Consider the following 15331-nt stretch of genomic DNA (forward strand, 5'->3'; position numbering starts at 1 on the left):
ATAATTAGATTGTAAATTGCTAGGTTCAGACTTCCTGTTCTTCAGAATGTATTTGATGTTGCTCATTGTTGCTCTCTGCCAGAGCGCCTGTATTTTGACAAGAAGTGAAGTGATTCACCAGAAGTAACAACTAAAGTTCACTGACAGTTGCAGGATTCCTTCCCACATGTTGGCCTCGTATGGCAATAACTTATGAGGGACTTTGCGCACATAAGTGTTAATTAGCATCCACACTCATTAGCATTCACTCTAATTAGCATTCACGCTCATTAGCATATGCTCTGAGGTAGGCAGTTTATGATATGACAGTTATATGAGCCAGTTGATGTTATGTGCTAGTTTAGTCATGTTCATTTGCATGTTTACCCGTGAACCAGTTTTATGTCTTTGTAACAGAGATTGTGTGTCTTTTCTTTTTTTTTCTTTCACTCTGTTTGATTGTCAGTGACTTACCAAGAACAAGTCATTAAAGGAGCAAGGCTCCTCATTTTCCCTGGCTCTCAAAAGAGTTTGGCTGACTGTTTCATCTTAGTATAACATATGGAGAGAACAGTACACTGAATATAAAGAACAGGACCTGGGTGAGGATGTTGACCCGGACTATAACTTCTACAACGACATCACTGACAACTGCTGCTGTTACTCTCAAGATCAATTCAACCGGAAAAGTCAAACAGACAATACACTTTCTATCATACATTTCAATAGTAGGAGCTTATATTCAAACTTCATCCAAATCAAACAGTATGGAGGTCAGTTCAAACAACCATTCAGTATTATTACTAACCATCTGAGACATGGATCAGCACATCTTGAAGGGCGCTCACTTTGTACTGGATGGATACGAGTTCAACTCCTAAAACGGAGAGGGGAAGGCGTGGAGGGGTAGCTATATATGTGGGTAGAAACCAGAAATATCAAGTTGTTGGAATGCATAACAGTTGAACTTTGTATGGACAGGGGAAAAAAGAATGTGATTGTAAGCTGCATTTCTAGAACACCAGGTTCCACTTGGACATATTCAGGGTTGAAGAAACATTTACAGCTTCATGTCAGGAGACCTTGTTTTTCTGTGGAGACTTTAACGTCGATCTACTGAACCCAAATAATCACAAACCAAGAAAGAGTTTATCGATACGATGTACAGTCTGAGCCTTTACACTAAAATCACCAGACCCAGTAGAATCAGTGCCACATTAATAGATGATAGATTTACAAACCTAATAGACAATAAAACAGTAAGTGGATTGTTAATTAATTAGCAACAAAACAAGAATTCTATAGCAGATTATTGGATAAGAATAAAAACAACATGAAAGTATTCGGGACGTATTAAAGACTGTCATTAGAAACAGCTGAAAACATAGCACTCAACATTTTACGAATAATGAAAAGGATATTGTTAATATGAATGACAGTACATCTGGCAGAAAACAATCAATCGCCCTGGAGCAGATGATGGGTGGAAAGAAACATTAATTCATAGGAATCCAAACTCAAAGATTCTCACTGCAGTAGAGGAGAGAGAAATAATAGATATTGTAAAGAAATGTAGAATCAAGGCATCACTTGATTGTGATGGTATAGATATGACAATAGTCAAAAAGGTTATGGAAGTGGTTGTTCACCCTCTTGCATACATCTACAATCTGTCGTTCCAATATGACAAATTAAAACTGTGAAAGTCGTCCCACTTCACAAAACTGGAGACAGACAGCAATTCAATAACTACAGGCTCATTTCTCTACTGCCACAATCTTTCAAAATCTTAGAGAAGCCTTTCTCTCATAGATTGGACACATTTATTGATAAACACAAACTGCTGTCTGAAAGCCAGTATGGATTCGGATCACAAAGATCCACATCAATGGCATTAATCAAATCAATAGAAGAAATCCCCAGCTCCATAGACAAAAAGAAATGTGCAGTAGGGGTGTTCATAGACCTAAAAATAGAATTCGACATAATAAATCTTGACATTTTAATCAATAAACTGTAGCATTATGGTGTCAGGGGTTCTACAGTGGATGATAAGTTGTCTAAGCGACAGACACCAGTTTGTGAAAATGGGGGATTTTCACTTTTCATGCTTGGACATTTTTTGTGGCGTCCCCCAGGGGTCTGTGTTGGGACCTAAACTATTTATTCTTCATATAAATTCCATCCAAAATCTGTGAAATACTTCAAAATGATTCATAAAATAATTATACATGTATTTTATGGAAAATGAATTGATATTTTAATTAGTTAATGACACATTTATATATTTAATTCTAATTAATTATTGTATGGTGTATCTAATCATTCAATTTTGGCAAAATCTGTCCTCCATAGAATTGATGTGTTGTTTGAAAATATCCCAGATTTACCTTTTGTTCTCTCTAATCTCATTCATTTCAAGTAAATCAGCCCCAAAACACATTCATTTTCTAAAAGGGACTAATGAAGCTTCCGCTTGTATTTGTTTACAAGTATGTTCATGAAAGAGTCTTAACAAGTGCCTCGATTCACTTGCTGTTTCAAAGAACTATAATATTTCATCACTGTGGCCTCTCTTAATCTAAAAAAGGCAAGATTGTTGTAATGTGGTTTATAAATGCACTGTATTTAAATTGATTTATCATTAGCTGAAATTGAATAATAATGAAGAGTCCCACCTGAGAAATGTATCACCAGCCACCACTGCTTATTTATCTGTTTTTCATTATCGTTACAATGTTGTTTGGCACTCCTCTTGTAATTTTCTTTTCATTGTTGCATTGGTTTTATATTTTAGTTGGGGTTTTTTTTGGTTTTTTTATATATATTTACATCAAGAAGGCCCAGCAGCGGCTGCACTTCCTGAGGGTGCTCAGGAAGAAGGACATCTGCCAGAAGCTGCTGGTGACCTTCTACCGATCGACCATGGAGAGCATCCTGACCTACTGCATCCCCGTGTGGTTCTCCCACTGCACCGAGGCCGACCGCAGGAGGCTCCAGAGGGTCGTAAAGACGGCTGCCCCCTCCCCACACTAAAAGAAGGCCTACTGTGAAGAATTTCAGTTAAAATAAAAACATACAGACATTCAATTCTCAATTAACTTCGGCGTGCCAGAAAATTAAACCATAAATAATTAAAAAAAGAAAAACTTAAACAGTATGGCTTCACCTTATGCAACTTCTTTTTACACAAGCGCCATACTCAACTGACGGCAACTGAATAATCAGTATGCCATGTCAGAAGAGCCGAGGCGATCATAGCTGACCACACCCACCCTGCACACCACCTGTTTGAACTGCTGCCCTCAGGCCGGCGGTACCGCTCCATCAGGACCAGGACCAACAGACTGAGGGACGGCGGTACCGCTCCATCAGGACCAGGACCAACAGACTGAGGGACGGCGGTACCGCTCCATCAGGACCAGGACCAACAGACTGAGGGACGGCGGTACCGCTCCATCAGGACCAGGACCAACAGACTGAGGGACGGCGGTACCGCTCCATCAGGACCAGGACCAACAGACTGAGGGACGGCGGTACCGCTCCATCAGGACCAGGACCAACAGACTGAGGGACGGCGGTACCGCTCCATCAGGACCAGGACCAACAGACTGAGGGACGGCGGTACCGGTCCATCAGGACCAGGACCAACAGACTGAGGGACGGCGGTACCGCTCCATCAGGACTAGGACCAACAGACTGAGGGACGGTGGTACCGCTCCATCAGGACTAGGACCAACAGACTGAGGGACGGCGGTACCGCTCCATCAGGACCAGGACCAACAGACTGAGGGACGGCGGTACCGCTCCATCAGGACCAGGACCAACAGACTGAGGGACGGCGGTACCGCTCCATCAGGACCAGGACCAACAGACTGAGGGACGGCGGTACCGCTCCATCAGGACCAGGACCAACAGACTGAGGGACGGCCGTACCGGTCCATCAGGACCAGGACCAACAGACTGAGGGACGGCCGTACCGCTCCATCAGGACCAGGACCAACAGACTGAGGGACGGCGGTACCGCTCCATCAGGACCAGGACCAACAGACTGAGGGACGGCCGTACCGGTCCATCAGGACCAGGACCAACAGACTGAGGGACGGCCGTACCGGTCCATCAGGACCAGGACCAACAGACTGAGGGACGGCCGTACCGGTCCATCAGGACCAGGACCAACAGACTGAGGGACGGCCGTACCGGTCCATCAGGACCAGGACCAACAGACTGAGGGACGGCCGTACCGGTCCATCAGGACCAGGACCAACAGACTGAGGGACGGCCGTACCGGTCCATCAGGACCAGGACCAACAGACTGAGGGACGGCCGTACCGGTCCATCAGGACCAGGACCAACAGACTGAGGGACGGCCGTACCGGTCCATCAGGACCAGGACCAACAGACTGAGGGACGGCGGTACCGGTCCATCAGGACCAGGACCAACAGACTGAGGGACAGTTTCTTTCCTCAAGCCATCACTGCACTGAACACTTAAGAACTACCTACCTCAGACATATTCTATATTCTGTGCATTAACATGTACCTTCTGCTCAAACCGCACATACTCATTCAGCCAAGGTACCTCAAGTAGCTAGTTTTGTATTTTTCTGCCACTTATTATCGGTATTATAGCCTGCACTGCACTGTTTCTTTTTTACCTACTGCACTAATGTCCTCACTTCTCACTCATCTGGGTGTGTGAGCGGGTCTGTGTGAGAGCTGAATGTTTAGGTTATTCTGTATATCCGGTGTGTCTGCTGAGATGAATGTGATGCTGAATGTGAGAATGGCTGCCGGTGTTCCATTGTGTGTCTACTGTGTGTCTACTGGAGCTACACCGCAATGTCGTTGTACCATGTACAATGACAATAAAGCTTCTGATCTGATCTGATCTGATCAGAAACACATGACTTTCAATCATAGTGTTACTTGGAAGTGTGGCCATGGTCTCGATCACCACGGAATATTGCTGTGTATGAAGCCCCAGAAGTGAAGAAAGTCTGTCATCTCACTCACTTGCTTATAAGTGTGCTTATACAGGTAATTAAGGGTGCGTTGACGTTCCCCTGATTAATCCAGAGCAGAGTTCTCTTCAGGAAAAACTCTTTCATCTGGGAATGTGAACACAAACAAACGTTGAGCCAGAGCTAACAAGCAATCTCTAGTCCCCTTGAAATACTAGGTCTCAGTTCATTTGCAAACAATCTTTCTAGTGGGCAGAGGGAGACGGAGGAGAGGACATGGCGTAGTGTGCAGTGCATTCTGGGTAGTGAGCAAACTAAGATAGCCGTGCGAATCAGAAGAAGCAAAGGCAGAAAGAAAAAGTTGGAAACTATCTTGCAGGCAGATGTGGAGACCGATCAATGAGCCATGCTTCTTCTTTACTTCCTCTCTGGTCACTTTCATTTTGAAACGTCCTGCTGCAGCAACAGAGTCTCAACTTCTTTAGGAGCCTCTCCTTCGGGGTCAGATTCTGGTTCACACTGGTATTGGTAAAAAACAGTGTTTCTACGAGCCATAGTGATAAATCTTCTGAGAACATTAGCGTAATGGTACTGGCAAGCCGTGTCCTCTGCAGGTTTGCAGATCTGACTTTCCAGGCCAAACACAACATTAATAACCACCCACCCAAAAACAGAAAAACATCTCAAATCTCCACCTCTGATTGTTGAGGTTCGTATAACATCAGAAAAGGAAGCAGGACAAACTATTTTTGTTCAATTTGGACAATGTGGGGGGTCTGTGTGACGTCATTTTAAAACAGTGACGTCTGGCTGCAGACTGACTGCTTCGCTGTACAACGACTTTCCAAATATTGTGCGTTGCTGTGTTGCTTTGCTGTGTTTTCACCATAAAATATGTCCAAATAGCGACATGTTGTCATGAAAAGTTGGATAGCACAGTGCTACTATGCTAGCCTGCTAGTTGGCTGCAAACTGTGCAAATGATTTCCTGACACTTTACTCCACGCCTCACTGAGACCCTCCTCCATTCAGGAAATCCAGTCCACATTTTGCAGCCAGCGAGCAGAGCAGCGGCAGGGAAACACTGTGGAGTCGTTTCAGCAACAGTGAAGCACAGACATGACTCATGGATCGGAAATCTACACGGGTTGGATCGGACATTTCCGATCGGTGAATTACGTTGGTATCAGAACCCGATACCGATACTGGATCGGATCGGCCCCATCCCTATTGCTCACTATCTCTTTCCTGTGCTATATAAGAGTAATAGCATCTCAGCACAAAGCCGATCAGAAACATGTCACTGAGGGGGAGAGTGTGATGTAATAACCCAGTTGAATTGAAATGCTAATGGGGGGCTTTGTCCCTGTTACACCACTTCCACCCCGAACATTCAGATTCCAATAAGGCCGCTGGAAGAGTAAATGTGGCACTGAATGCATGACTGAGGCCCCGTTCACATGACAACGTTTGACGTGACAACACCTAATCCGTTAAAAAAAAGGAGTGTGTGGGTTCCGGTTCCGGTCTCGACCTCCATGACAGCCTCAGAAGTGCGCTCCTCCATTATAAATTATAAAAAACATCACCTGCTGAGTATTAAAACCATCTACGAATCATTTGAACTGATTGAAAGGGCAGGACAAGATGGAAAGGCGAGAGAAAAGCAGAAAAACTGTCTCTGAAAGGCTGGACACCGAAGACGATACACAAAGTCATGATCGCCATGCTAATGCTAAAGATGGCGCCGGCAGACCAAAAGGTGATGACAAATCCAAAGTCAACTTGGAAATGATTCTCCAAGAAATACAAGATTTTAGACACGAAAACAAACAACATCTGGACGTCATCAGAGAAGATATTAATAATGCAAATCAAAGAATTGGAGAAGCTGAAGACTGCATCGGAGCGACGGAAGCAAAGCTGGAGACGATGGAGCGAATCATAAAAAATGTGCTAAAATCCCAGTCCCAAAATGAACAAAAGCTAATCGACCAAGAAGCAAGAGCGCAGAGGAGAAACCTAAGGAAGAGAAAATGAAGAACAAGGCAGTTCAGTGATTGTTTTTCTGGAAAAGTTTCTCCGAGAGAAACTAAATCTTCCCGACTCTCTTGAACTCACCATCGAGAGGGCTCAACTAGCGCTAGCGCCGAAACCAGCAGAAGGTGAAAAACCGAGGTCGATTGTGGCTCAGTTCCTGCAGTACCGAATAAAGGAAGAAATACTGAAAAAGGCCTGGGAAAAGAAGGAAATCTACGTAAACACCCAGAGGATCTACTTCGACCACGATTACCCGACTGCCATTCTGAACCGCCGCAAGGAATACAATGAAGGAATACAATGAAGGAATACAATAAAGGAATACAATGAAGGAATACAATGAAGCGAAACGGATTCTGAGGGAAAAGAGGATCCGGTTCCAGACCCCATACCCATTTAAGCTCCGCGTCTTCTATGAGGGTGAGATGCGGGTCTACCAGACGGCACATGAAGCAACGAAAGATATGCGGGACCGAGGCCTCGCGGTGCGTTTGGTGCCTCCTCAACAGGACCTGAGGGAGCAGCTGGACTCGGAACCCTGACGTGTCGCAGGGAGGAAAGAGACCGACCCCCGAGGATCGTCTGACGGACAAGCTGCGGTCATTTCCAAGCTCCGTGCTTTTAGAAGAGTACCGCCACACTGAAGAAAAACGGTGCAAAGTCTGCCTTGTTGTTGATGTTTTGTTCCGGTCTCCATGTTTTCCTTATAGCATAGTGTAAATGTATGGAGGACCAGGACACATACCCTGGGCTGCTACGGGGGGCCCTATTCTTATTACCATCTGAAAAGGATTTCCCTCCAAACTTTGGCCAAAAACTGGCCAAGTAAAGGACTATTTACACGCCTTTACAATGGAACCCAGTGTTGCAATGTAACCAGTTTTTCACTTCATGTTCTTAGAGTTCTACTGTGTTATGTTTGACCAGAGAGTTCTGTAGCATAGATTTTGCTTTTACAAGTTCAGTAATATAAGAAAATGGCATCTGAAAAGTTAAAAATAGCACCCTTCAATGTTAATGGCCTACTAAATCCAATTAAGCAAACAAAGATACTGACGAAAATGAGAAGGGAAAAAGTAGATCTTATTTACATACAAGAAACACATTTAAATGACATAGAACACATAAAACTGACCAAATATGGCTATACTAAAACATACTATTCGTCGTATAAAGGTAAACGAAAGAGGTGTTGCTATTTTAATATCGAACAAAGTGGTCTTTGAACAGAGTTATGAACACAAAGATAAAGAAGGACGTTTTATATTGGTCAAAGGTACTATCAATGGAAACGTATATACACTATTTAATATCTATGCTCCTCCAGGAAGCAATGGTTTGTTTTATACTAGTATTGTGGATTTGATTGTAAACCAATCTGAGGGAACCCTTATCTGTGGTGGAGACTTTAATCTCCATCTTCAATCTAGCTTGGATGTTTCGAATCAGAAAAGTAACAATAAGGCAAAAACAATAAAGTTCCGCAAACAAATAAAAAATATAGGGCTAATAGATATCTGGAGGGAAATGTACCCAAATGCTAGGCAGTATCCCCATTTCTCTAATCCTCTAAATCTAATCTATCTAAAGACAGATCAAAAGTTATTGAAGTAGATATCGGTATGATAGATTTAAGTGACCACTGCACCGGTATACATGACAATAGATTTGGGTGAAAAACGAAGAAATACACTCTGTAGATTTAATGTTAGCCTCCTTAATGATACTCAATTTAAAAACACAATGTCTGAAGATATTTTGAGATGGATCAAAGAAAATGACAATGGTGAAACTTCTCCATCCTCTATGGGATGCAGCCAAAGCGGTCCTACGGGGTACAATAACTATCCTACGGGGTAGAATAATTGCTAAGAAGAGGCAAAGGCAGAAAAAAATGCAAGAGTTGCGAGACAGTCTAAAATTTCTTGAGAATAGACGTGCTCGGAATAATGATGTGCAAATTTCACAAGAAATCAAAAGAATAAGAAATTAAATCAATGATCTAACTACACAAGATAGAACAAGAAGAATGCTTTTTACCAAGCAAAGATACTATGAGAGCGGTTCTAATTTTTCGAAATTATTAGCCTGGAAACTTAAAAAGCAACAAGCAGATAGAGCAGTTATCAAAATTCGAGACAGTCAAACTAATATAACAGTAATCAAACAAGATGAAATACAATCAACCTTTAAATCTTTCTATAGAAAACTGTTTTCCAAAATAGCAGAAGATAAAGAGAGTGAAATCAATTCTTTCCTCGATGCATTGAATCTTCCTGTGATGACTGAAGAGCAAAAATTAGGAGCTGAAATAACCATAGTAGAAATACAAAATGCAATTAAGAGGCTAAAAAACAACAAATCACCGGGAAGTTATGGGTTGAATTCAGAATGGTATAAAGCCTTTAGAGAGGACCTTACTCCCCTACTCCTGACCACTTTTAATTGGGCACTTACAAAAACTCAGATTCCTCCAAGTTGGAAAGAAGCGATCATATCATTGATACCCAAAGAAGGAAAGGATCAACTTGAATGCGGCTCATATGACTATATGACTATCTCAATCCTCAATGTTGATTATCGTATAAACGCCTCAATAATGTCAAAAAGAATGGAAAATATCATGCCAAATCTCATAAACAATGACCAAACAGGCTTTATAAACAAACAACAAACTCAGGACAACATTAGACGAACCCTACATGTAATGTATCACATACAAAAGTACGAGAACAAAGCAATGATAATTAGTTTAGATGCCGAAAAGGCATTTGATTCAGTTAGTTGGTTTTATTTATTCAAAGTGTTGAAAAAATTCCAAATAAGCGATTTAGTAATAAACAACATCAAAGCTCTTTATGATAACCCAACCTCGAGAATAAGGATAAATGGTTATCTAACAGATTGGAAAGAGAAGTAAGGCAGGGCTGTGCTTGGTCCCCTCTGCTCTTTGCTCTGTATTTGGAGCCCTTATCCCAATATATCTGACATTACAAAACAATTAGTGGAATCACAATTAATAAGATGGAAAATAAAATTGTGTGCTATGCAGATGATATCATTTTATTTTTGTCCAAACCTGAAATATCAGTACCGGAACTGATGCATTTCCTGGATAAAATGGGCCCAATGTCCAGTTACAAATTAAATATTGGAAAAACAGAAACCCTTTCTTATTGGCAACCCCCAAACCATGTTCAAAAGAAATACCCATTTAATTGGCACACAGACTCTGAAATATTTAGGCGTAACTCTCCACAAAGACTTACCTAAAATGCTGGAGAAAAATTACAATCACCTTTACGTAAATGTGAAAAAAGATGTTGAAAAGTGGAATCTCCTTCATATCTTAGTCTAACAGCAAGGGTTGAAACCATAAAGATGACGGTCTTACCCGGATTTCTTTACTTTTCCAAACTCTTCCAACTTACATCCCAAATTACTTATTTGCAGAATGTGATAAAACAATTTCCAGATTCATATGGCAAGGAGAGAAACCTCGTATCCGGTATAAAACAATGCAGTTGGTAAAAAGAGGAGGCTGGGGCCTTCCTAGCCTCAAAAATGACTTCATTTCTCTGTTGGTGTGATCCAGAATAGTTGTCGAATGGAAAGGATATCGAATGCAATGTGTTCTCGGAGGTCCCCTACAGGCCATACTGGCAGACACAAAACCACTTGAATCAATTGACAATCTGGGAAATACAATGGTAGAATATGTACTTACAATTTGGAAAGAGCTATTGAAAATGCATAATTTGAAAAAAGACATTAAAATGCTATGTTGGCCAGCATATGATCACAACTTCATACCAAACAGTACCGAGTCCAGATTTAAGACCTGGATGACAAAAGGAATACAATTTTTTTTTCCTAATTATAAAAGACAATCAAGTAGAAAGCTTTGACACGTTGCAACGTAAATTTAGTTTGGAGGAAGAAGATTTTTATCAATATTTGCAAATACGGAACTATTATAATCAAGATATTAAACAAAATGCCTCTCATTACAACAAACTAATCGATCTTTTTACCAAAGCATACAAATCACAACTTAAAAGAGGAACAATATCGAAACTGTACAAAAGTATTACTCATCTTAATAGTCACTCAACAAAATATATAACAAATAAATGGGAAAAGGCAGCAGGAGTTATGATAACAGAAGAGGAGTGGGAATATATATATTTCTTTAAAAATTCCCCTCTCGCCCTCTGCGGGCGGTCACCTGTTTTTCTATTCCAAGCTCGGGTCCTCTACCAGAGGCCTGGGAGCTTGAGGGTCCCGGTCCTCTACCAGAGGCCTGGGAGCTTGAGGGTCCTGGTCCTCTACCAGAGGCCTGGGAGCTTGAGGGTCCTGGTCCTCTACCAGAGGTTGTTCCAGGGATCTGCTGTAGCCCCTCCTCCAGTTTGGGGGTTCCTGCCCCGAGGGCACTACTGTCACCTTCACCTTCCAGGCCTCTCCAGCTCCTCTCTGAGCCCCTGGTACTCCTTCTTTCTGATGTTACATCACTTGGTATTGCTACATCCACCACCACGATGTCTGGTTGGTTCGCCATTACCATCCTGTCTATATATATACATATATATATATATATATATATATATATATATATATATATATATATATATGCACATCCCAGTGGAAAAGTACAAAATCCCATACGAATTCTGTTGGAAAAGTGTAACACGTTTCTTTATAACACCCTGTCAACATGCACATTTTTCTCAAAGAAACAGTCACTGTTGGTACCAGAAAGCACATCACTACCATGTATTTTGGGACTGTCATATACTTCAAACAATTGGTCTGATGTTTATGATGCCTTAAAACACATTTTTCACACTAACATTCCACTTGATTTTAAAACAATGTTTCTGGGTTATAGGACACAAGCAATCCAGACATTAGATGGATATCTCTGGAATATTCTTTTAGCTGCAGTTAAAACAGAAATCTCACAAAGAAGTGGAGAGTTCAGACAGAACCAACTGTCCCAAGACTGGACTCACATAATAATGGAAATTTACAAAATGGAAAAAATAACCTTCATGGTGAACCTCAAGATGGATCTAGTTGTCAAACACTGGAGTACGTGGGAAAAATATGCCAAACAATGTATGCCTGAGAATACATAAATGAATATCTGCTTTTAACTGCCAAGAAAACCACAGACTGAAATGGATGTCTTTGTTTATACGTTGTCTTCACTTGATTTTTTTTATGTATAATTACGTGAATTAATCCCAATCTAAGTATTGATACAATGCTACATTTGTTTACTCTCTTTCAATAGTTCAATTCTTTTTTTTTCTTTTCTTTTTACTGTTTTTCTTCATTTAAAAAATGGGATGGAGACAAAAAAAGGAAATGTCCTTGAAGGTTTTTGCCACGTTTGTCTTTGTTTGGCAAACTTGAATTGTGCTGTCTCATATCTTTCAATAAAAACATAACAAAAAAAAAAAAAAGAGTGTGTTTTCACTGCAGCAGTAGACACATAGACAACGATGTAGTTAGTTTGCTGGACGGGAGGGCGCGGTTGCTGGATTTTGTAATGAAATTTCACTGACATGTGTACAAAGAACAATACGCTACAAACATGAAGAAGATGGAGAGAACCTGACATCTGTATGGACTGATGACGGATCGAATGCTTTCAGGGGAGAGTCTCAACTATAAAACTACTGATATAGACGATAAAACTAGAATACGGACCGTGAGTCAAACCATTACAGGTCGGCCATGTTTGTTTCCAAGTGGAAGGGGAGGGAGGGGGAGAGACGTGTGCATGTGCAGTAAGAGCCTCCTGCAGTCTCTGCAGGCGGGATGAGCGACTGTGAAACAATCTTTCCTACAGTGGATCTGCTCACTGGTGTCGTGTAAACAAACCCCCCGAAAGTGAAGAAGGTTTTGCAGATACACTCATATTTGTTGTCGTGTAAACGGAGCCTGATTGTTGACCAGGCGAGGTGAAGGAGACACTTACGTGTTTGGAGAGGTTGTCACTCTTGCAGTCCAGATCGTACCTGGACAGAGGAGAGAAGAGGCGAAACGCCAGGATGAGAAATGGAACTGAGAAGCAACTCTTGACTCCACATTTTCTTCTTCATCAACTGGCATTAATGCTGAAAACCTGACTAAGCACAGTAAAGGCTTCAGCCTTCATGTGAGTTTGTGACTTTGAGTTCATGGATAAGGTAACGCATTCAATAGCAGGAGACAAAGAACAACAACATGTTTGTTTGACTTACGAAGCTGAGAGCACAAATCCGTGGATGTAAAGACATCTTAAATAGACACATGGACTTTGACAGGATTGGTCAATCACATCATCACCTCACACTTTGACACACCCGTTGCATTTTGCACTGTGTGCATTCCATGGGTGTGCCGATTTTGTCTGTTTGTGCTTCTTGCTTCTTCCTCCATTGTGCTCCAAGCTTGTCCTGCTTCTCCCGGGTTTGTAACAACAACCCTTTTATGCCTTTAACTCTTGCGTGATGACGTCGCACGCCTGCGTCGTTACGCAGCGCTCACCATTCTACCTACATGTTAACCGTACCCTCTGCAGTGGAAGCGTGACACAGATTTTGATCGGGGTATGCTTTGCAATGACATCCCGTTCCATCCCGGCACTTTTTGTGCAGTGGCAACGGGGCTTAATAAAAGAGCCACCATGCCTGATGGACTGGGAGCAGTACAGCCTGAAGGAAAGCTCAACACAACCCAGCAACACTGGCTGAGCTGCACTATAAAGAAAGGCCCTCATCTGTGCCCTCAGATGAAAATTCAATCAAGGATGCCTATCTACTACCACGTAGTCAGCCCACCCTTAAGAGATTGTCTACTGCCTCTTACATAGTACATCAAGATACTGGCAGGTTAACTTATTTGCAAAGCCCACAAAGCTCCTGCATTCTCGACACTGAAAGGCTTGTTTGAATGGACTGGGATGTCTTTTGGACTCTGTGATGAACTGGAAACATCTTCGGCTTATATAGAGGATATTTTGTTCTGGCGTACCTTGCAGTTATCGTTTCAACCACAGATTGTTGCCTTGACACTGGCCCTGAGAATGTTCCCAAAGTGAGAGTGGCCCAAAGCTCAGGAAGCCTCACGAGAGCAGCAGTTTCTTTGCTCAGCTTCTGATTGAACCCTTGGACTCTAGATCAGAGGTCTCAACCCTGGTCCCCAAGAGCCCCTGTCCTGCATCTTTTAGTTCTCTTCCTGCTTCAGCATACCTGAATCCAATAATGATGTCATCACCAAGGTTGTGAAAAAGCCCAATAAAGTGCCTCTCATTGCCGAGGTTTCAGACCTCTGCTATAGACTCCACTTCCCAAACTCAGCAAAATGTAAGGTTCTTCCCATTAGACACATCAATCTCATTTGGATTCAGTATACTGTATTGATTCCTTTTGGGGAAATTAGTTCTTCACAATTAACCAATTCAATTTGTAGGAGCGGTGGGTTGCACTGTTCAGTGTCCAGGGAGCTGCAAGGTTCAAAAATCATGCTCAGAGACCCACACTGGTGTTGGGATCTCACAGGACCACAGAAAGTTTGTTCATTTCTGGGGAAAGACAATATTCATTTGCCATGATACGCAGTCATGACATATGAATTCTGACCCAGGAATGTGATTGTCTTTCACACCCAGTGAGGGGGGGGGGGCTTCTGCAGGACCTTCCTCCCCCCCTTTCTGCTCACAAGACTCTTCCCCCCATGCACTCAGCCAGTCACTGATTGGTTGAAGCTCCCAGGTTTTTACACCTCTGAATCCACACGTGGAACAAAAGGCTTTCAGCCAGCCTCCACTCTCTCTCTTGCAAGACTGGACCCTGAGTAGGTGGGTTGCTGAAGAGCTGCTCCCCAGCAGCTCAACTCACCCAGCGTTAGCATATAGCTAACACCAGAGGCCTGCAACCAGGGGCCTTCCCTCCTCAACTCCTCTGCTGACCCGACCACGAGGTCAGACCTTCACCTGATCCAGAGACCAGCACCCAGAGTCTGATCTCCAGGAGAACCACCCGGTTCCTCCAGGACGGACCAGGGAAACGACGCCTCACAGAACTTCTTTGTGTTTTCCTGAACAAGCAGGAAAACCATCACAGACCTGAGCGACCAGATCCTCAGTCTGAACAAAAGGAACAACCAGGAGCTGCAAAGAAGGACTCCTGAAACATCAACTTCATCTTCTTCTCCTCAGCCTGCAGAACCAGCAACCACAGTTAGCAGGAGGTGCTAACTACAGGAGAAGACACCAGCTTCCCTCCAGCAGGACAACAACTGAACTCCTTCAAGGAAGTGGGAACAACAACTGGGCTTTACCTGAGATTAGTTAAACC

At 42.6% G+C, this 15331-nt stretch overlaps 1 protein-coding gene across 1 annotated transcript in view; it reads right to left on the minus strand.

Moving 5' to 3' along the window:
* LOC308136162 (copine-8-like) overlaps window positions 1-15331 on the minus strand; it is a gene marked incomplete at its 3' end in the record, with an annotated part of 197687 nt that overhangs the window by 65725 nt on the left and 116631 nt on the right. The window contains exon 5 of the mRNA XM_080504398.1: window positions 12970-13009. Coding sequence (XP_080360524.1) covers window positions 12970-13009 — 40 coding nt within the window. The remainder of the gene's footprint in view (window positions 1-12969; window positions 13010-15331) is intronic.

This window comes from Blennius ocellaris, assembly GCF_963422515.1.
Source record: "Blennius ocellaris genome assembly, chromosome: 11".
In the NCBI taxonomy this organism is placed as follows: domain Eukaryota; kingdom Metazoa; phylum Chordata; class Actinopteri; order Blenniiformes; family Blenniidae; genus Blennius; species Blennius ocellaris.